Source organism: Buteo buteo, chromosome 10 (genome assembly GCF_964188355.1).
Source record: "Buteo buteo chromosome 10, bButBut1.hap1.1, whole genome shotgun sequence".
NCBI lineage: Eukaryota > Metazoa > Chordata > Aves > Accipitriformes > Accipitridae > Buteo > Buteo buteo.
In genome coordinates, this window is record NC_134180.1 from 33,483,220 (window position 1) to 33,507,607 (window position 24,388).

At 39.3% G+C, this 24,388-nt stretch overlaps 1 protein-coding gene across 1 annotated transcript in view; it reads right to left on the reverse strand.

Annotated features, from left to right (window-relative positions):
• The window catches only part of EIF2B3 (eukaryotic translation initiation factor 2B subunit gamma), a 104,423-nt gene that overhangs the window by 64,478 nt on the left and 15,557 nt on the right, over window positions 1–24,388 (reverse strand). The window contains exons 4-5 of the mRNA XM_075039306.1: window positions 18,393–18,552; window positions 12,710–12,821 (exon numbers count right to left, since the gene is read on the reverse strand). Of these exons, the coding sequence (XP_074895407.1) occupies window positions 12,710–12,821; window positions 18,393–18,552 (272 nt within the window). The remainder of the gene's footprint in view (window positions 1–12,709; window positions 12,822–18,392; window positions 18,553–24,388) is intronic.

Genomic DNA, 24,388 nt, shown 5'->3' on the forward strand with positions numbered 1-24,388 from the left:
TGAACAGTACTCAGAAATCAGAAAAAATGTAATTGGTGAAAATCTCAGCTTAGCAAGTAAGCACAAAATGATCAAGTAACAGCAGAGCACTCTCTTCTTACTTTTTGGTAACTGTTAATCTCAATTTTGGGTCTTACTATTCAACTGGATGACAAAATTAGTTCCTCGGAGATGTGAACACTGGATTCTCTTCAGGACACTAACAGTGGCAGAGAGGGGGACATTTTTGCTTCAGGTAACGAACAGGACTACTAAGAATGGGTTCTCATACGCTTTTTTCCCCCCACTGTATTTTGATCCACATGAGTACAGACTTTTTCTGCTTGTCCTTCCTCATGTTAGATTTAAAACCCCAAACATCCCAGAATTTGGGGAATAAATATTTAACTGTGAATGTAAACAAGAAGATATTATCCACTTTTAGAGACAATGTACAAGTTCAAGTCAGTGCCTACCTGCAAGGAATGCTTCTGAGGCTCATCAATTTTTCTCCTCCTTATAACTTCACCTAATTCTCCACACCTGTGCTCTACCCAGCCTGCAGCAAGCAGGGATCAACAATTTTGACCAGTAAACTTATTCTTAGAAATCAGATCAGCCTTTGCAAAGATACGGCCCCAACATCTTTCACTCGCATACACTGCAGTTGTGCTTGATTCTCCCACGTGCATAGCAAAGGATTGGTTGTGGCCTCAAATCACTACAGTGCAGCACACATTCCCATAATCCCCATGCATTTCAAGCGTTTTGATGCTGAACAGCTCGGTTCAGCTCTCACCTCTTCACCGTACAATAACTTTTCAGGCACTGACCAATGATGGAAAAAACACTCACCAGCTACATGTCACCATACCTAGAAACATTAGGAAACAGCAGTATCCTAAGATACCTAAGACCATGGATACTTCCACTGAGACTTGAATTAACACTTATGGCCAGTTTTCTTATTGTTGTTGTAGGAGGAGTCAGAATCAGCAGCAGATATGCAAGCACGTGGCAGGTAAAAGGCTGAAGCCTTCCAGAAGTCCTGAATGGAACCTGTGAGCCACCTCCACTGTGGACACAACATGTTTTCACTTAGGAAAATTAAGAAGTCAAAGGACAGAATGTCAGAGCAAAACTAGCCTTTAAATTATTGTGCTGGAGTCTGCTATGAGCTTTCTGTCACTCAAAGACTCACGTTCAGTACTAGACACCTTTTGTCAGAGATGCACAGATTCATACCCTTGCATCCACACACCTTTCTCACATGCACAAGTTCATATCCTTGCATCCACTTGCATCCCTGCCTTCAAGATGGTGAATCAATCAGTTACAACTTCAAAACACAGAAATGAAGGAACAGGTAAAGTGACAGACTACTTTGCAGCAGGTTACTCAACTGTGCTTCAGCTCTGGCGTTTGGCATTTCTGCTATTCATGGCTTTCTTGACTTACAGGTTCATTATATCTTCATTTACGCACATGACCTTTATGAGGCCACTGTTTAGCAGGGCTGTATCACCTTGTTTTATTACCATAACCCATCATAAAGAAAACATTAACCCTTTCTCTTTATGGATAAAATTGTCATTAAGAAAGTGAAGAAGCAGATCACACACAGCAGCCCAAATCAGAAGATATTTTACAGCAGATAACTTGTGAAAAATAGTTGTCGTGCTTTTAAAATGTTTAGGAGAAATGAACATAGTTTTTGGAGTGATCACCTTTTAAAGGGAATTACTTTTCTACTGTGAAAACTAAGCTATTTCAAGAATTATAAAAGATTATACTCTTTTTTGATATTTGCATTTTGCTGGAACCTGAAAGTGCTAATCAAAGCTGTACATATGGGTAACAAAACCACAATTCTTATCTCAGAATTTAAAAGCTGCCATCAGGTAGCCAAACTGGAAGTGGAGAGCAGCAAACAAATGCAAGGATTAAAGAAATGTAAACATCACTTTTTTCTCCTTTATCCAGAGTAATATGGACCCAAGAAAGCACAGATGACACTACTGTTTCTGCACCAGAAGTGGCTCCTACTGAGTTCTTCTGGTACTTCCATGGCGTGCCCTGAGCCCCCGCAGGACTCGCTAGCTCAAGAGCTGCTCTGCCCACCCAGCTACGCCACTGCCAGCCCAGCCTGGCCCTGGCAGCAGTACAGCCGCTCGCATGTTAGCTCAGGTGTGCTGCTCCAAGCTGTGCCAGACTCAAGCCAGCATTTGTAAAACCAGTTCATGCGCACGCAAGGAACCACCTATCTACAAATTTGATCATGTACACTCAGGAGTAGTGGCTTGTTAATGCAAAAGAAAACATATTTAATTTTTCACTGTATGTCCAGTGATTTTGCATGACAACCTGGAGAATTAGTACATTGAAAGGAAACTAGAGACAGTGGAGCGATAAGAATAGCAGCGAGTAACAACGTAACACACAATAAACTATACAATAATACATTTAAATACTACTGGCGTCTGACATGCAGAAATGCAAGTGCTGAAACTGAAAATCTAGGTTTAAACATAAGCTATAGCTCATGCTGTATGCAGTGTTACATCAGCTGCTTCCTGCAGGTCGTTTTAATAAGTACTATTCTGATTCTAAGTGTAGGAAAGCCAACTGTTAATACCCTGTACTCAGAACAGCATTTTACGTTTACACGATTGACATAAACATTGAGGGGTTATGTCCCTATGAGACAGGAAAGTAATATCACGTTCATGTTAAAAAGCAAAGAAAGTACAAGAGACAAACATTAAGTGGACTTCTCAAGGCCACAAGGCCAAGTAGAGAAGTGAGATCTCTTTGTATATTTATTACAAGACATTCTTAATACAAACAGGTGACATCACATCAATTACATTAACTTTTACCCTTTCCAGCACCAGATCACCTGTAGAACAAGAGAACTCTTCCTCCGTAAGCACAAAGTTTGCTTACTTTAATGTTGTTCTCTACAACAAACAGATTAACATTTCTATTTTTTTCCATAGACAAGAATAGACTACTGAGAAGTACGGTCAGACAACTTTTCTGCAAACCCTTTAAGTCAACAGTTGTCCAGGCACGAGGTTATCCCTGTCACATATGAAAGCCTAGAATCTATATAACATCCGTATCATAACCCCTTCTTTTCACTTGACAAACGTCAAGGGCATAGCAAAAAAGATGCCAGTCTACTTTTTTTTCAGGTCACTTCCTTCATATAATAAGGTAAATCAGAAAACACACAGAATCCTGCATTCTAGAACTACACTATCATGGGGTACATCTAAAACAAACACATGCAAAAGATTCCTTAAATCTGAAACATGTATTTTCTCAAAGGGTAAGATACAGAAAAACGTATCAGCAAGCACTAATTTGTCTCACTGATCTATCTCCCTAATAGCCAGAGGCTACTTTTAACAACACTGACTTAACAAAGGAATCTAAATTGTATAAATCAACGTCTCAATTAACATTTTGTTTAGGAAGAGTTACGGAAGAGAAACAGAATGTAATCATTTGCTAGCACAGTGGCTCCAGAGGTCTGGGAGCAAGTGCAAGAAGAATGGAGTTGAATGTGGGAAGGGTCCATTATTCTTTCAATAGCGTCTGGTGCTGCAAAATATGTGCTTGCATACTTTCCTACTTGAAAAGCTTAAGTCTTCAGTAGCTCCTTGGTCTGGGAAAGTGGCAAGCACCCAAATGCTAACCCAGGGATCTAGGAAGGAGATCTACCTGAAGAACAATATTTTTCAAGTGGCCTTAGAAGTGAAAAATGGCCATAAAGAGAAGCCTCATTCCCAAGTGATTTTATTCCTTCTGTCTGGCTGCTGTTCGTCAGGTGCCGTTCCCCGCACACATCCCCAGCATATTCTAATGCAAGAATGGAGAGGGCCTCTCTGAAAATAATCACACTTGCTGAAAGACCTGCCCTGCATAAATATCTCTAACAACAGTACAAACAGAAATCAGACTTCTTGCTCGATACTTTAGTTGAAATTTATGGCACCACTGGCCGTGATTCTGTTATTACTATTCTACCTGGCTAAGGCTCAAAGTCACAGAAGTGGGAATTTCAGAGGTATTTTCAGAAATTATGTAGCTCGTTTGGAGGGAAAAAAAACAACAAAAAAAAATATATACCTAGTTCTACAAATGCTGTACCAATGCATTAGTGAACAAAGCTATATATTACACATATATGTATACATGTATGAACACATGTACCATAGAAATTGGACAGAGAAGTTAGGGACGCACATGGCCTCTGAAATGATATTTAATGCTATACCTTGGGAATAATAAAGCAAAGGGGGAAAAAAAAAATAAAATCAAAGGGAATACTGAAAGACAGTCTCTTGTGCTCTTGCAAATATCACCAGCTGCTGGAGGATTTATATGCAGAAAAACTAGAAGCTGAGCTTTAACTTAAATTTCCCTTGCTTTTTTACTGGTTTGCTTCCAACCCTCGGAGTTTAATTAAAGTCCATCAGCCAATTTTTTCTCTGTCTGAAGGCCCTAAATTATTCCCTTTTTAAATTTCTCTGTATTGACTGACCCAGATTTTTCAAAATCCTGAGCTTCCACTAACCTGAATTATGAATACCTCCCACACACACTTTTTTAAAAGGTTAAAGGATTTCAAGATGATTGACCCAAGTAATACCAACAGCTATTGCTGGCCAATATGCAGGTATGCAGGTACATGTAAGTTACGCTTAAAATGAGTAATTGTGCAAGATACAGCATTCTGCATTGCCAGTTCGCATATCAAGGTCTAATAGCCACCTCCTCTTAATTCTTAACAGAGTATATCATATTTGGTGACTGGGGAAGGAGAGTGCCCTATAAGAAATCTCTAAGACAAGAGGATAAGAAGTTTTAGTGCTTGTAAAAGGAATCTCTATCTAATCTTCTCTAGCTGGGGAAATGGGTGCTATAAATTTGATGAAGAAAGGAAGGATTTAAAGCCAGAGAAAATTAGGATTTCTCAAAGCAGAAACATAGTGGACATGCTGCCCTTAGGAACAGATCTCTGCTTTTTACTTGATCTAGTGGAAGAACTCCTAGGGAGCATGTCTTAGCAAGAGAAAGGAAAGTTTGCTATGCTCTTCATTTCCTGTGTAATTCCAGAAACTGCCAGGACAATGCTGTTTGGGGAGAACCAAACTACGGCTATTCAAGAGGGAATTCAGCATTGTATTCTGGATGAATGGAAACATTTTGAAAGATATATATTTGCTGCAAGTAAAGTAGAATATGAACCCAATAAGGATTGTGAGCCCACATATACCTTCAACTAGCTAATTGTATACTCTGACTCTTTCCATTATGACTTTTACAATATTCTTAGCAGTGCTAAACATCATAGTAAATCACCCAGGTTAGAGTTCACAGTAGCCATGAAGTAAGTGTCATAAATCAACACTAAAAATATTATGTAACTACAGTTCAACTGATTCCAAGTGTAGCTAATTTTAATGGAGAGGCTATCTCTTTTATGTATTCCTGCAAGTTAGTGATTTGGGATCTCAATGACCAGGATGAAGGAAAGGCTCTTCAAAGTCTGGGTTTCTTAGAATAAACTAGACGAGTCATTCCTTGCAAAAATCCCAAGGGTATTTCCCTCCAGCCCACTGCAAAAATCTTCTGCTAAGCATGACAATTTAAAGGATTAAAAAAAAAAAAAAAAGTCAGTAACATAGAACAGTAAGGGAACCACAAGCTTTGGCTGGGGTCCTGAGCCAGGACCTCAGCCCCAAGCAGAATCAGACCTTTTAACTGAAGAGGAACAGTCACATGCCTCATTTCACCCTTACTTTGCTTTAAACCAGGCCGTTTCCTTCCCCCCCCCCCATATTCCACATTGGCTGATAAATTCCCCAACGGCGGGTGTTAACTAACTCCGCATTCCAGTCTGCTCTGCGTCATGGAGTTCCACATCCCACTGATGAGGAACACATGGTGGACATGTGGTAGGGGAGAGCCTGACAGCGCTCGCACAAGCAGGGATAACTCCTCTGACCTTTGGCTTTTTTTCTCTCTGTGCCATCCCAACCACACAATAAGGAGTCTGTGCCCCTCTGTCTGCATACTGGTCATTCTGGGATCACTGGACACAAGCTGAAACCCTAAGATTTCAACAGGCAGCTATACTGAATACACACTATGGCTGAAAACATATGTTGAAAGTAATTAATTGATCATTCTGTGTCTCTCCTCTAACCAGACCATTCAGAGGAACTTCATACAGGATCACACAGGTTACATCTGGATCAATTGGGGTAAATATGTCACAAAAGCAACCGGTGATGGCTACATTTCCCATCAACTCTGTGAAATAAACTAACACACAGCATTGCTAAAAAATGCACAGTGGCAACTGTGCTAAAGTATTAAGACATCTATCTAAAACGAACAGCCCATTTGTCATCTTTTCAAGACCCAAGCCTGGCTTAGAGTAACAATGAAATTCAACTTCAGTGTTGTCCAACCTGATGACTCATCCAGAACACTGCATTTACCAAGTCACATGGACTCGAGGTTGTCCAAGCAATACAGTCATCCCTTCCTCTTTTGAAACCTCTGAAAAGTAAAACCAAATCATGGGCTAAGTGCTGGTCTGAGACCACAGCAGACAGACAGACAAATGACTAATGACAATCCGCGCAACATACATTTACTGACGATTAAAAACCAAATGTTGAGCCTCACGCTCTCTGCTTTTAGTCTTATGCGTACTGTAATGCTGGCAATAATCTTTCAGTAAAATTAAATCTGTTGCCAATAAGTCTTTCTATAGGTACATTCAATAGAAGCTCCTGCTAATATTCCAGATTCTAAGATTCTTGACCTCTTGCCTGTACAAGCTGTCAAGACACGGCATGACCTTTCTTTTATAAAAAGGACCTGGATATGCTGTACATTCCTTTCAACACCCCCCCCACCCCCCCACCCCAATGAATAAATAAAATAACACAGCAGCAGCAAAACACAATAAAATTCCATGGAAGCAACAACAGTATTAAAATCAGTAATAGCAATATGTTCTTTAAAACATAAAGTCAACATCTCACTAACTGCTTTGATAGTGTGTTCACATTTATTGTACAAGCATAACATATAAAAGCACCAAATTAAAATGTTTTCCTTATATTTGGCTACATCCATTTTAGAAACAATGAAGTGTCTTAAAAATACTCCATTTCTGAAGTTGATGACTACACTCATCCCTAACATATTTACAGAAAAAGCAAGTTGAGCAAAGTTTAAATGCATAATAAACAGGGCAAACTTTCTGAGAAAATTAATTCCTTTTAGTTACAGCAGCTACTCTCGGTGAACTGAGAAACTTCTCAACAGGCATGCAAGACCTCCAAGGGCATCTTGAGAACATCTACTCCCAACTCATGGCTCAAACAACAACTCACAGGCCAGTATCTTTTTCTGAAATGTTCAGCAAAATCCTCTTTTGTAAAGAAATATGATTAAAGCTACACCAACATTTTTAAAGTGTGGTTATAGTCTGAGAAGTTAGTGTGTAAAAATCACACCCTCTTATTCAATAGACCTAGTTTCCCTGTTTTGATTCAGAGTCAGATCCGCTTGCTTTACTGGCTAAAATAACTTTTTACAACTTTCTAAATTCCTACTAGTACTGTGAAACCAATTCAGTTCTGGGAAGGGGAACCAGATTCTTTTCTGGCTTGTGCATCTGCAAAAGGATTATTACCTAAATCAGCACATACAATTTCTATTTTTGTGATGGAGGAGCCAAAAAGAACCTGACTTATTTTCTGATGCTAGTCAGAAAATTTTATTTTTATTTATGAAAAGAGCACATCTGGAATAACTGCAAGAGCAGATCTGGACTAACAGGAAAGACATGAAGATCTACACATCGCTCCCTAAAAGTCATATTTTAGAGAAAAAAAGATATATCCAACATCTTTCCATGGCATTTCTCAAAATATCACTTGAATGCAAAGGAAACTTAGTAACAAAAATTTGCTAATACTGAAAACTACTGACTTTTCCAACACGGGAATACCACTAAAGCTAATACTTGTATATTCATCCTGTAGACAGCTGAAAGAGTTTTTGCTCCCTGGTCTGCCCTGAGGTGCTCCTCAGGATTTTCCTGCTGAGTTGGGTTATTGCGTCCCTTCCTTCCCTGCCAGTGGTACTGCTTGTGGAGACGATTCCCTAACACAAAAAGTAAAAAGAACCAAATTATCAAAGTCCTGCTGTTTAATCTATTAAAAGTAATGCAACTCATTTTGACACGTGGCTTATGAAGTACTCGATCATACATCCAGCTGGGGGCAAGCTGGAGGTGGTGGCCCCCTTCACCAGCACAGCTGGATCTGGAAGAGGACATCTGCCCATGATCTAGTTTAGGATGCTTTACACAGTGGAACATCTGCCTATACCTGTGCCATTCTTTCTCATGGAAGTAGATTTTAAAAGAAAAAAAATCAAAAGAACCACCATAGCAGTCAGTGGCAGAGTATTTCAGAGATGCCAATTTCCCAAGGAGGGCAGTTTCAGAGAAGAGAAACACAAAGGAAGTTGCAGTGTGTTTATATATGATCCGCTTATTTAAAACAAATTATCAGCAGAAAAAAAAAAGGCAATATCCCAAGGCAACAGAAAGGAAATCAAGTGTATCAAAGCTATTCCTGAACTCCCATTACCTACCCACTTGGCAATGCTGACTTTTAAAATCATACTGCACCATTCATTTTTACCCTTATGATGCAAAGGGAAAAGGAAGAAAAAAGATCTCCCATCTCACCCCCCTCTTTTTATTAAAAACAGATCTGTATTGTTACTTCAAGATTACTAATGTTAGTACTGTATATATTTATAGATGAGATATTCCTTTCTGTCCGAAGCACATGAGGTAATAAGTAGCTGGAATTGTCACGGTGATTTATTAACATATTCTCTAGGAGAAGCCCTGCACCTGCGTCTGTGCAGACAGAACACCCACGAAGGCTGAACTCACCCTTACACAGCCCACAAGATCTTGAAAGGAAATGCTCCAAATTTAGACCTGCTCCAACAGGTGTCTTTTACTGTCTCACTTTGCATGACCATAAATATCAGAGGTGGAGCAAAACGCTCCCTGTCCATTGTAATCGTGCTTTGAAAACAAATACTTTTGCCCCCTCCGAAAGCAAAGGCAGCAGCTATGGAATTCTCATCATTTCCTCACTCCTTCATCCTGCCAAGACCCAAGTCAGAGAGATGTCACCGGCAAAACCAGGCTCCAGGGATGAGCACATAACTTTATTTTTTTCTCTTCAAAGGCCCCTAAGCTGGCTCCAAAACTTCCCCAAACTGTATTTCTTTCATTCTAGTATCTCATCTTGCAGCTATTTGCCAAAGTGAATGACATGCACAGGCTGTTCATGGCTTTTTATAAGCTCTCATTACTCAAACAGGGAACCATTTCCTTGAAAATGCTTTCCCCAGCAGCATTAGTCTCTCTAGGCACCACCAATAAATTTGTCTCCTGGCCCATCCTGATGCACACCAAAACACGCCTGGATGGATGTATTTGATACTGTTTTGCACTTGTTTACTGGAGGGAGGATGCTACCTGTGGGACTTGTTATTAGGGTAATTAACAGCACAAGAAAAAAAAAAAAGAAAAAAAGGACAATTTTAACAGCTGAATGGAAAGCTTTGCCAGATTTGCTCTGGCAAGCAAAGGAGCAAAATCCAGACTCCTTTCTGTGGTGTAACAAGGAGAGGCATTCTCAAAACCAAAATGGCTATCCACAACTCTCAAAACCCCAAAACAAATCAAAACAGCAAATCTGGAAAAGAAATCCTAACCAAACTGAGAAAGAGAATAACAGGTTACACCATGAACTTAGAAATCCTATTAAAGTGTTTCATTCTGTAACACTTTCTTTATTACAAAATATCTGAGTCAAGAGCAAATAAATATTTAATACTCAACAGGTACTCAAGAGAATGTGTGTTTTCCCCTGTCCCTCCCCACCAGCTGCTGTTTTATGGCAGGAAAGTGAAGAGCGTGAAATCCAATGATAGGAAGAAGGCAAAGGTCAGGAAAAAGGTTTTTCTTCAAGGATTTAAATTAGCGTTCTACAGCTTTGGATGTTTTGTCAACACAACTTCCCTCCTGTGAGGAGGGGAAGCCAAAGGTCCTTTGAACCATTTCGGTATGGGATCTAGATTTTTACCAGTAACAAGATTCCTAGCTTTAAAGAAAAGTTCATCTTCCCTCTTCCCATTCCTTTCACCACTCCTTCCCTGTCCCTCCTTCCATGCGCCTCCTCAAAAAGGGAGGGGAAAAAAGAAAATAGAAAAAGAAAAGGATCTGAAGAGCAAAACAAGCACTGAAGGAATTCTAGAGTTCATGTCGCAAGACCACTATAGCCCTTTAAAGAGACATTAAAAGGAAAACAAACAAAAGCAACCCCCTCAAGATGTCTATTGTATTTTACAGAGGAATGAATGAGTGTACTGGAAATTCTCCCATCTTGCCACAAAGTCTGTTGTTTCATCAAAACAAAATCCAGAGATCAAGAAACGGCCAACATGGTAGCTGAAAGTCAGTCACTTCAAGTGATCCATGAAGAAAACGAGATTGGGCTTGCTCTTTTTTTTTTTTTTTCCCTCTCCTTACTTTACTATGATGTATAAGAAAAAAAAAAAAGACAACTTCAAAGATCTTTTTAAGTGTTGCTTTTGTTTCTCACATGAGAAAGTCAGAGCTTGAGCAGGTCTAGACAACACGGTGGTTAAAACATCATTAGCTGCCAACACTTTGTCTTCCTAGAGCTCCCACAGTTGTTGCTACCCTAGAATTGCCTCATTTGAAAATATTTGACAATTTCCATATAATATTTTGCTTCTCTCAGAGCTTCTCCAAGATGGCAGCTGTAAAACCAAGAGAGCGCATGTGCCTCCACAGCAGCCAGTTTCAGATGTCAGAGGCTCACCCAGGTGGATACTGGCCCAGTGCTTCTGCCTGATGCTTCAAAGCACCTTTGTCTTAATTTTGTTTTTTTTCTTCTTTTTAACACTTAGCAGATCTTCTCTCCTTATGCTTCCAGACTATCCCATCATCTGTGGGCTTTACTTGGAGGGTGGCTAACTCTACATTAGCTTTCATACCTGTGCATATGGAAATGTAAGAAAGACAGGGACACATACAGATTTTTATCCCATCTATATATTACCATCACTACATGTACCAAATCCCAAACAGTTATGCTCAAGAAAATCTGCTGAAGACAATGTAACTGAACAGGTGTTCCTGAAGGCAAAGTTTGGCCTGCAGGATAAAGCCTGATTAATTTAGCTGTAGGGTAATAGGAATGACAATCCTCTGGTTAGATGAACCTGTAAAATCAGAGGTCAACTAAGATCACACATGTTTCTAAGTCATTATACCATAGCCACCCGCCAGTGCTAGGAGAAAGCCATAAAGACAAGTCTATCACTAAAAGTAGATAAAATATTCCTTCCTAGCCCAAAATAGATCTATTAGTCTTTGTTTGCACAAAACCACAGCATGCAACAGTGCTGAATTTCCTACACTATGCAGATCAGCTGCGGTGTATGCACAGAAGGCTTACCTGCAGCTTGGTCCCTGCCATGTCCAACAAAAACCCAAGAAAGAGCCAGTGGGAACATGCTGGGACAGGCTCTCTCCATCACAGCAGTTAACAGGGCTCACTCTTGACCACCTTCCTTCTAGGGTAATCCTTAAACTCTGGCAGAAGAGGGGTCATCTTTCCATGGGCACACAGCATCTCCCTCACATCTGGTAGCAGGCTGTTCAAGGAAAGATTACACCTAGCTGTGGCCTGGAGCATACACCAGACGCATTTTCACAGAAGAGATTTATCTGAGAGCAGACCTCAGATGTCCGCATCCTTGACTTACAAGGTCCACATGGATGAATTTCCCAGTTCTCAGACGGCTGCCCCACAGGTGTCTAATCTCACAGAGGTGAAAGTCTGACTGTCAGCCTGGGACAGACTACAAAGGCTGGCCTCTCAAGAGGCCAGCAGAGCTTTCCACAGAACACATCAGACAACGTGTGTCTGAGAAAACTAAAATCACTGTACAGAAGAGCGTAAAGAGCAACAAGCTATCTTTCCTTCTTCTACTAATGGATATGAATTACGCTGTGCAGGAAGCTCAGTTACTGCAGGAAGCTCAGCTACTCTGCTGTATTTAATAAATTCATCCAAGTCCCCAGTGCAGTTTAATGGTGGATATAACACAGATCCTCTAATGAATCTTTTTGGGCCTGGAAAGACAGCTGAGGTTTTGTGCCTTATATGCAGAAAAGTGTCATGAAATCCTGAGATCCTCTCTCGGATCCTCTGTAAATCCATTTGGGACTTAGCCAGTGAGACTAGCATTTATGGACATAGGCCTACCACTTCCGAATCTCTGAATCTAAACTGTATCTGAACTATAGCGATATTGGCTTCATTTCAAGGAGAGTTACCTTTCCACCCATTCCTTTTCTTTCCCTGGAATTTTTCACAATAGAGGTATCAGACAAGCCTATCAACTGGTTGTAATGATGTAATGCATAATAAAATACTGCTCCCTGAATATTGCAAAAGCTGCTTTTCCTCTTCCGTTCTCATCCCACTTTGTCTTTAACCATCACTCCTAGTCCACGGTTATTTTCCCCCATCCCAAGTTCAGTTTCTATTACAAGGACTCATAAGCTTACTTCTGAAGGATGGATCTTTTAATGACAAGTTCTTCATCCAAATCAGCTTCATTAGCCATGAAGAGCAATCTTTTTCCTGTGTCATCCACGCCAATGAAGTCACGCTGCTCCACTGAAGTAGAAAAATCAAACACAGTCATTATATAATGCTGTCTTAATGCAGGCTGGAAAGACAAATGGGACAACCAACCACTCCCAAAATATGAAATACTAGGTTTCAGACTAACCCAGCAAATCAATGAATTTGCAAAAGTTACCCACAATATTTATTAACTTCTTTTCAGTCAGGGTAGCTGATATATATCACGACATTCAAAACACTGGCCCTGCAAGGTTTTTGCATCCTTTTTATGAAGATGCCAACTACAGGTCCTGACATGCAACACTCCATCCTGAGCTGTGCTTTCCTTCTCTCTCTCTTTTCTTTTTTTTTCCTTTTAAAAAAAAAAACCCAAACCCAAAACCTGCTACCTGAATTTACACAACAACAAACCCCAGGCAAGCAGAGAGTTCTTCAAAATCCAACTGCTTCTTCCTCATCATAAATCACTCCACATTAGAATTAGGTGGTCTGGAGAGGATTATGATTTCAGTTGAGACATTAACTACTTTGCAACTGATCTCCTATTTCAGATAAATACTGAAAGCAATAGAAAACCTAAATCACATACACACACACATAAACGTATAGATTCTAAGACTCCTACCACTGATGTTCCTGGGTGGGTTAACTTGGTTTAAGTATCTATTTATAAAACTGCCAACCAAGAGAATACGTAATAGTCACATATATTATTGTGGCAGTTCCCATCTCCTGCAATCAGTAACTGTGCATCAATAGTGACTTTGGTCTACTGAAATGTAAAGCATTTGTTTCTGAACAGTTTTCCACAGCATCTGAATACAGTGGTGGCAGCTTATTCTAACTTGCACTTTGTAGCATGAGCCATCACTTTGGTGGCAACGATACACTGATCGTTACAGGAACACAGGCTGTACAAGAATGCCATGGTACAGTTCTAACAAAAACCTCTTCTCTCCCACTAAATACTATTATTTTGGGCCAAACTGGCAAATATTCAATCTCCTAAATTCTAAGCCTTTAACCACACTGGAGTAACAGCATGCTCTATAAGTAGTTAATTCTCTAAGATCTTTTCTCAGCCAAACTATTTTTAACTCTGTTTTCCCCAGTTCAGCCCCATCCCTTATTTTACTTTTACCTGTTCCTTCAGAGTTACCATAGCAATAACCACTATCAAAATACAATCAAATCTACACAGCTGTTGAAAGTTCTCCTATTGGCAGTCTTTGATCCAAGTGATCAAGCATACTGTCTTCAGAAATCCCCCCATCCCTTCTCAGAAATTAATCATACAGCAAAGTAGTACAAAAATGGGCCTGAACACGTAACACTCTGACAAATTAAGTACAATTAGGATAAAGCTCACTTGCTGCAAAAACTTAGAAATAAGTCTTGAAAGCAGTGCTAATTTTCATGCTAAGGAGGGCAATGAAGTTTGAGAGTAGGGGCTAATCAACCATTGCCACTGCCACCTAATTGGGGTCTCCTGATAGGCTAGAAACACAACAGTGACCGATATTCCTGTGTGAAGGTACCAACACCTCTCTCAAAGTTCAGATCATGGCTACCCATCTCCTGACTGTTCCTACAGTAACATAACATATTAAACTGCTGTAGCAAAGGTCTATGCAATAACAAAAAGGGAAAAAGAAAACTTGATGAAAATGGGACCAGGTATATGACTGCCACCAAACCGGTTTCTCTTGCTTGTGTGGATAGGTAAGAAACACACAGTGAAATCATGTGAGAGTGCTATTTTTTTATTTTTTTTTTTTGTGGTGGATGCCAGGTCAGGTTTTTCCCTGTACATTGGCAATAAATAGCATTACTTCTGTAATTTAGAAAAGACAAAACTTATTACTAAAATCAATTATCCAGAGATACAAGAGTGCTGCTTCAAATCACACTAGCATTACTTAGTGAGGAAAAAATAAATGGAAGAACAAATACATAAGTAGTTTACAAAATCCCTGCAAGGGAAGTATGAGAAAAATGTTAAAGTTGCAGTGATGGTAACTAAAAAAATCATTTAAAGTATAAACATGGAATGCTGGATGTGTTTTGCCTCCTCACAATAGATAAATAAGGATTTGACACAGCTATTGCAATTTATTAGTTACCTTAGAAATTAGATCCCCATCAATTTTAAGGGCTTTAATGACCTAAAGAAATCATGACATCACAAAAGAAAATGGAAGTTGAGCAATTCAGTGATGAGAAGAAATAATTTTCAGTCAGATTTTCTAAAATGCTTTTTAATCAAACATAATTAATTGACACTTGGGAAAAAGACACCTTTGTTAAAGATTCAGTATCCCCACCCTTTCAATTAAAGGGAGAGAATTCACACGATGCAGCCTGCAAGACCACCAAGAGGTCTTCTGGCAAACACAGGGAATACCAGTGATGACATGCCTGCTGCTTTCAAGACAAGAAAAACAAGCAGGAAAGAGTCACCATCCCCATCTTTTCTGCCTTTCTTTATACACAGAAAGGTTCAGACACTCTTTTCCACTCAATCCCTTGCAGGTCATCTTTAAGCACATGGCTCCATTCTGGGTGTCTGAATTCCTAACACTGTTTATTTGGGTTACTACCCTTCACTAGCACTTTTTTTTTTTTTTAATTGCCATGCCTCTTATTGATCAATTAAAAAAGCCAAAGAGATGATTATTGTCAATATATGATCCCCTAAATATAAAAGCCAATGAATTTCACTCTGTAGCTGGCAGCTGATTTATGTCAAGCATTTCAGGAAACCATCAGTATGAATTTATAGCTGCTTAATACTGCACTTCATGCTGATTTAAAAATCGTTCCTTATATCACAGTTCTTGAATGTTCAGTAATATCCTGAAAGCAACAACTTTGTATTGGATTCCATGACATATGTGAAATAAAATCCTTCTTTCTTCTTCTCAAAAAAATGAATGAATTTGTAGGAACAGTGAAACAATAAATAAAGCTGCAAATATATCTAGTGGGTTGTCAGGACTAAGGATCCATTTCTTAATACTAACACTTGAACAGTACAAGTACATAGAAATATATATGTCATGATTTAGAGAAGGAGCTAATAGTGCCACATACTATGAAAAGCTGCCTAACATTCCATGTTAATATCTTGTCTTCAGCTGCTTATAAGCTTAATCAAATTTTAACTGTTTGGGATGAATTTCCAATGCCAGGTGCCTGCCTTAAGAGGAACATTTGGAAAACTTCAGCGAAAAGAGTTCAGCTGCTTCTAAGGCTAAAGAAAATAAAAAAGTGTTTAGCCTAAGCTTAAATGGTTAGGTGGCCCTCCCCTTGAAAAGCTCTGGTATTCCAGTTCTTCACGGAAGCAGCAGGACATTCAGTAAGCACTGCTGACCTGTGTATCAGGAGTGTACTTTTTGCCATCTGACTCCATTATAAACCTTTGAAAAACTGCAGTTTCATGTGCTCTTTCAAGACTTCTATTTTTGCTGCAAAAATTTCTGCATATTTTATTCTTAAGGGAATGTTGTTTCAATTTCTCAGCTCCTAGCACTCATCAAATAGCAGGTGTCATCTAAAGTACCATCAGGTGGTACAAGCAAAGCACATAATTCATGAGGCTCCACAGCCACACTGTGATGACTGCTCCATCGGAAAGAGCTTAATTCATTGTGTTTCTGCAACCTGTTTTTTATAAGGAAATAAAACTCATAAGCTCACAAGGGTGAGGGAAAAGAAAAGCATGAAAAATGTGGACGGGACAGGAAGGGAAGGGGTGACTATGGGCAGATAAATGAAGCAGGTCAAGATGAGAAGTGGAACTGGTAGTGAAAGAAAAGAGTAATATATGAGAAAGAGAAGCTGGACTCTTGACAAGGATCCTTAAAGGAAGAGACTACGCAAAGAGAACAAGAATGGAGGCTGGTGGTGGCAAGAAGCCAGCATGCAAAAAGAGATAGGGATGAGCTAGGACAACGTTGACAGCAACAGGGTGCGTGCAGTCAAGCAGGAATGAAAGGCAGGAGGGTCTGGTGCTCCCTAAAATGTACTGCCCCTCTCCAGAACCTGGAGAAGAACCCAAAATTCCTGTCTCGGCACTCCCCTGCTTTTAGTAAATGACTGAAAAAGGTCTGGTAGGGTTCATGTCTCATCTGAGGCAGTTCATAGAAAACAACTTATTAGTGCTATCCATGACAGCTCAAGTAAAGTAGTTTTGAGTGAGAGACCTTAGCATCCAGCCCCACAGAAAAACACTGTGGGTGTCAAAACACTTCCACATAATGGAATTTTCATGTTTTCAAGTTTGATCTTTTACAGTTCTGAGAAATCACACACAAATTTTAACAAGTCATGTAGGAAGAGTTATGCTACAAAGTCAAGCACACAGACATTAAAAACCAAGCAAATTAAGAATGCATGTGCAACCTGATGTGTTTATATTTGTGAAGAGTCTTCAGATTATCTTGTTTATCCTCACAGACCTCCTCACCCCCAACCTGTGTGCTCAAAGCTTGTGTACTGGGCACCTATATGATGTGTAACCACAGACCTGTTAGTTTGTACCTCCTGAATGCTCAACTCTGTGGCTGTAGTAGTGTTCTTGACAATGTTTTATGTGCCATTATCATTTAGATTGCCTTTTCAAAAACAGGGGGGTTTAGAGCTGTTTGAGAGTCCAAGTCCTAAATGCTTTCAGCCCTACTAATCTTACACTTTGCTCCAGAAAATCTTCTCATGGAGCTTTCTTTTAAAAACACATTTCCTCCACTTTCAGACACACACATAGTCCAACTGTTGGCTGGCATTTCACTCCTCTCTCAAACAGTTTGAAGCTACGCTTTCTTATTCGTATTACTGTAATGCCTCTGAGCTTTAATCATGGACCAGGACCCACTAAGCTAGCAATAATCAAGCCTCAGCAATTTAACAGATATCATTAAAAGAAAATGAGAGGTATGGTATGGGAACAACTGTATGGTATTTAGTACTTTTAGCATACAAGTAAAATAGAGATAATAGCCCTGCCCTGCCTTACAGCAGTGTTGTGTGAATAGATACATTAAAGATTACAAGGCACTAACTAAGATATTATGGTAAGAGGGACAAGATAAGCATCTAACCAAGTCCTTGAAATCAGTGGGAGTTTTGCCTAGCAAAAGGCTCCTGGATGTGAACTCAGAAGAGTAATTCAGTACATATGATGAGAGGGGAGAATTTCTAGAAGTATTTGTAACCCACCTAACGCTGGTCCCTACAGTCAGTGGTAAAATTCCCAGCTATAATCTGGCTGATGCTTAGTACTCTTGAAAAACCTAACGGTTTTAATGTTCATATGTAACAAAAATTTAGGGTTTGATCCAAAACTCACTGAAGTCACCTGGAGCTTTTCCCTTAACTCTTGTAAGCTTTGGATCAGAGCCTGCAAGATTACACGAGTCTAATACTTAATTCTGAGCTGGAAAAAACCAAGTCACACCCCCACCAGGGAATGTGAGGAAAAATAGGGTATCTGTACCTTTTTTATTTCTTTTGCTCTGGGATTGATAACTAAACATATCATACATACCAGTGGTTTCTCTATCACTTATTAATAAATAAATATATGTATTCTTATCTACACACCTGGCTTTTTTTTCCCTTTCTGTCCTGGTACCACTTCTGTGAGTTCATGAGTTTTCTTCATCAGCATGGAGAGAGTAGCATCATGCGTCCGAAAGAGATCCACAACTTTATATAAATCAACATCTGTGATCAGATCGCAGCTCAACACCAAGACATCAGTCTGCCAAAGAAGAAAAAAAACCCAAAGCCTTCAGAGATACAAATGACCACATATGGATTAGCATTTGAGGACTCTACAACAAATACACCCATAGCTTTTTCTGTAACTTTTTTCTTTTTTTTTTTTTTTTCCTCTTTACTTTAAAAAACACAGGGTCTGCCATACTCTGCCAAAAATAGTTACTTGTTTTTACCGGTTCACTTTTCTTGAGTCCTGCTGTTACTGAATTAGTTATTTGGTTAATGCTTATCCAGCTCTGGACCATAAAGAATATGTGACCATCCAAACTGCCATCCTCTGCTCCTAAGGGAAGGAACTGGGACCCAGAAGCCATGGCTTTCAAGACTGCCATGAAATACTGCAGTATTTACAACAGCTACTTTTAGTTACATAATGATGTAGAAAAGAAATCTTTCTGAAGAAATCTTTTTTAGCTGACTTTGCATCTGGCTACAAACCACTGGAAAAGATATTTAAACTATGTTATTTTATCGGGGGGAAAAAAAAGCAAAGACTATCTAGGATGTGATTTACTCAGTAATTGCACTGCGATGGTGGGCTCAGTTTAGAAATACATTTCCTAAAACCAGCAATACCCCATATAAAAAAAAAAAAGAAAAGAGGAAGTTAGGTCCTATTTAATAACAGGCTTGTATTTAATTTTGATCTCAAAGGATTCCAAAGTGCCTTACTAAGTATTTAAAAGAACTGCTGCATATATCACAGAAACACTGTCACATATTGAGCGAGACGTAGCAGCTTCATTAACCATGCACACTATCAATATACTCTGGCTGAAACCTCTTTCTTAGAAACAATTTTCTGTGTTTCACATGGGTTGTGGAATACATTGCCAAAAATCTACTAGTTCGGCAATTATCTTCATTTAAACTAATCCTAACATAATATTTTTGCAGCACGGCCTACAGAAAAGTAGCAAGTTTCCACTTTATTTTTTGTTAATGATCAACCTTCTAAACGCGTCTCAAGAAGATAGTGTTTCTTTCTTGACGTTTACCATTCTCACTTTCTGTGCTACCATTTACTATGGTAAGCCTCCCTACAGAGCATGACATGGCTTCCTAGTTTTGTCTTTTTAAGAGACATTATTAAATAAGAAGAGCACTAGAAAATATTTGGTAAAACCTGAGTTGATTAACTCACAGAGGATCAGTAATTCTTTTAACTCTTGAAAACTATCTTGGTTCAAAGTGAACTAGTTCAGCATTGACCTTGTATTACAGAAAGGTTTATTATAGAAAGGTTTGCTTTACAGACTTTATCTTATACTAGGAGATTCCACATTGTAGGTGAGACTAACTGAGGTCTGGTATTTACATTATTTGACAGGTTCTCCTACAAATGCTAGGTAGTTTCATGTGTTTACCAATAAGTCATTGGAATTCATCATGTCACAAACTGTTAGAGCTGCTGATTTGGCATGCTGTGCAAAAGGTCAAGCTCTTCAATTTTCATTTGATTTCTCCCCACTTTACTGAGAAACACCTGGCTGCTTTACAGGAAGGAACAGAACAATGTGCAGGTTGAGAATTTTACACATTCAAAACCTGACCTGCATCGCCCCTTTTAACATATTTTCAAAATGTGTATTTTATATTACGGTTTTGCCCAGGAGAAGTGCTTTAATTATCACTTCTCTAAAACAAACAACATGCACACACTGGAAAAAAAACAACCAACCCAAACCACTAAAGCAAGCTGCCCAGCACTCTGGAGTAGCCCTGCTCCAACATTCCAGTGTGTACAAAGAAAGTAAGAAAAAAATTCAACTTGGTATGGAAGTAAATGTCCTTCTTCATAACTGTAAATAGTGAAGAAACACATATTAAATATCCTGGAAAATCCTGCAAAATTTTCAGATACTCCATTTTTAGAAGAGCACGAATGAGTTACAATACTTGCAGAAAAGGCCAAAAGGTATCCAAGACTCATAAAAATAGACCTGTACTTTTCAAACTCAGTTTGTAGAAGGAAGAGGTTGCTGGCTTCAAATCTAAATGCATTCACTCCAGTGGTGAAAATAAGAAATAATAATAAAGAGAGACAGACACACCAACGGACTTATCCTGAGGAACAAGTATCTGGACTTGTAAAACAAACCTTGCAATTATTTCACATTTTACTAAATGCTTTAATCTGTCACTACAGCAAAAACCCAACAAGCGTTTCATAGTTGTGAACAGGCTCCTGGGTTTTTTCTCCTCACTATAGGACAAGCTTTTTGCAAAAACTGAATGCAAGACCCCTGAGGAGCATACGGGAACAGAACCACCAAATGTCTGGTTGCCATCTGTTCTACCCATTTACTCTCCCAATATGTAAATAAACGTCAGTGAGCACAGGGACCAGTGAAACACACAGTTGCTCTGTAAAGCCCACATTTCTGCCTCTCCTCCTGATGAGCAGAGCAGTGGCCTCAGAAGCACGCTGAGAATACACCATGAAAGGCTCTTTTGGGACTTGACAGCCTCCCCTTTGAAACACCACCCCCCTCATAAATAAAGCCCTCACTGTCTAATGGATGCAATTTTTTTCCAGTGTACAACTCCTGAACGAATAAACTAATGGCTGAATGAAAAAATAAACTATCCTAGAACCCTAGCAGAAGTGTGTGTTTTTCTTTACGTTTTTAGGGTGGGTGTAGAAGAAAGAAAATAAATGGTAAGGCTTGTGGGTTTTTTACATATATACATGCCAAATAAATACAGTGCACCTTTCCCAATGAGCCGCTGATACAAAGAAGAGAAGTACGTACTTACTACATGCACTCATGTGCTAACAAGGGGTATGTGAACATACTTGACTTCATGAATTATGCAAACACCTAAGTACACACATACATCTCTTAATGAAATACATGTAACAATGATTACATCAACCCCAAACTATTATACAAACAGACGATAAGAATCAACATGAACTGATTAAAAAAAACCCAGCAAGCACACACCCCAAGCAGAACCACTGCAAAGGAAGAACAACGCATGCACAAATGCAGTCTCAACACCCATTACAACCATGGGAAGGACAAGGCAAGGGTCTTAACTCAAGAAGGACCATCTAATGTATGGGGCATGAAACAAATGCTTGGAATTTCTGGCATTTTCCTGCTCTGCCAAACTTGATAGGTGCCATTTTGTTTACTCCTTTTATGACACAGAGGAGACGTCATCACAGACCAGGGCTCTACCACAGAAGCTGCTGTACAGACCACTTGAAAATACCATTAAGGATTATAAAAGAGAACAGCAAATGACTTTGGGTTGGGGAACACAAGAAAACACTGTAGTGCTACTCGGGTATAGGGACAGCGGCCCTAGCTTGCTCATAGCACAGCTCACGATTTTTGTGAGCATCACAAAAGCAACAGAAAAGACAGAGAGAATATGAAACTCCTTGAAAGAGTCACTTGGGTCCCAGTAATCCCATTTAACCTCAGATTTGCAATTTACGCACTCACGTTCAGAATTTAGGCTCTGCTGCTGATCAGTGGAGAAAAACAAGGTCCTGCACAGATCATCCCACCTATGATCTGAGTTTCAAGGAGATGTTTCTCTGTCCCTACTGACCATGGATGGAGCCCTGGGCTTCCAGTCTAGCCATCGCTGAACACAGTGTTCTATCAAGTCAAGTATGGAAACACAGCACTTACGGCCTCCAAATCTCCGCTCTCCCTTTCTAGCACTAACAGCACTTCACCATCAAACGTTTCCGAACTGTAAAATGCTCAGATATTATGAGATAACTTACATACTCAATCTGGGTAAATACAACACTGTAACATAAAACACCAAGAGATTTATACAAAATAGAGAAAAAAAAAACAGTAAAAAAAATAAAAACCAATATGTCAACAATTATATTAAACCCAGCACAATATGGAAAATCTACACAAAAACAAGACCAAAAAGCAGAATGTTTCAAGAACTCAGTTCAAGACAACTGATTTAAAAATAGAAAACATGTTTTCAATAGAACTAATTCATACCACAGATCAAAAGATGGATGCAATTATATGGTGTAATATACCAGCATAAATAAAAAGCCTTGGACTTTCTCACACTGCATACAAAGGCAATGCTAAAAACTCTTTTATATTCAGCAATAATTGCTGGATCCCTTCTGTTCAAACAGGAGATAGCAAGGTTACCACAGATAGCTGGCAGCAAATGATGAATTTTTAGTGGTATTCACTATGCTTTTTCTATCAAGTATAGACAAGGGCAGGACCTTGTAGCCTAACGTGCTGATTGCCTCAAAAACTGCAGACTAGAAAATGAGAAAACATGTGTTGCCAGGAAATCTCTAATTTGAACAAAATCAGCCTCAAGAGAAAGAGGAAAACAAATGTCAGAATGCATTATAAACAGAAAAGAAGCAAAATATCCACGAGCAGTAGAACTAGCTCCTAACAGAACTGAAGACAGACAAAACATTGAAGTTAAATGCTATAAGTTTCCACTTGCACAGTATTACACCTGAGACTTTGACAGGAAAAGAAAAAAAATCAAGAGATTAGATAGACTCTGTTCCTACACTCAGTCTAAGTTAACACATGCACAAACAGAATTTTGCATCACTTCCTGCGGTGTCACCATACAACAGGGGAGAGAGGAACAAGTTATAATTACTGCTGGAATTAAGACTGAGTTTTATACACAATAGCCTGGAACTTCACCCACATGTTGCATTAACAGTGGGGTTTGTGTGTAATGCTTTTATTATTCTAAAGAGTGGAAAGGGAAAGAACAGTTTGGCTGTGGGCAAGCGTTTCGATTGCTTGTTAGCGTGCTCCAGGCAAAGCCAAAGATACCTCCTAGCAATCGCATTACTCACCACTCTTCAGATCAGAAACTTACATCCAAGGCTTTAGAGAATCCCTTTTTATCTCAGCCTCCATTAAGAGTCCTCCAATTTCCACACCTGTGACCTCTTTGAAGCTCCATGGCTGTTGCTGTAACTGGAGCAGGGAACCTCTTTTATTTTTTGATGTCTGTAGGATCTTGTTAGCTACCAACTGAAATGGCCGCCTTTGGCTGGGAATTCCCACTCTGCTTTTGTAATGTCCTCGATAGCAAGATTCAGAAGAAAACCATGATTTAGTACTTTGTTGGCAGACATGAAGCATTTACCTACTGCGCGCTCAACCCTGCAGCAGCAAGTTTGCTGTAGATCAGTACCTTCATAACTATTCTAAGGATAGAGGGTAGTGGAGGCACAGGATGTCCCTCAATCTGAAATCCAGCAGCAACCACTCCTTATTAAAAGATGGAAGAAACTTTTTTTTTTTGAAAGACAGTGTGTAATGTGAAAGAGGCTTCTTTTTTTTTTCTTTTTTAAAAAAAAAAGAAAACAGAAAAGTCTAATGCGGGAGCCAAGGGAGTCTCTTCTAATTTCTTGGATGGCCCTGAATTCATCAGGTGAGGATATCTTAAGGCAATGTGAATGCCTTCACATACGTAACCTGTCAGCATCACTGTTTATCTTCTCAAAGAAAGCTGGAAGAAAGATGCCAGAAGCTGGGGAGGAGACTTAACCCCAGTCCCATCATATGGCTCATCCTATGTGTTATATCAGATGGGAACATACAATGAAAACACCATTTTAGGTTATCTTTGTATCTCAGGAGCTACCATCCAAAATCAATATTTTTTAATTTACATACATATAAGCTAGGAACAGGAAAGATATTCAAGCCCAGAAGGCATCCTGTCTCCTCCCAGGAGGAAGTCTTGTTACCTATTGCTCAAACTGACACGTGGGGTGGAAAAGGGTAATTTAGAGTTATCAGCAACCAAAAGCAGAAGTTTAGAGA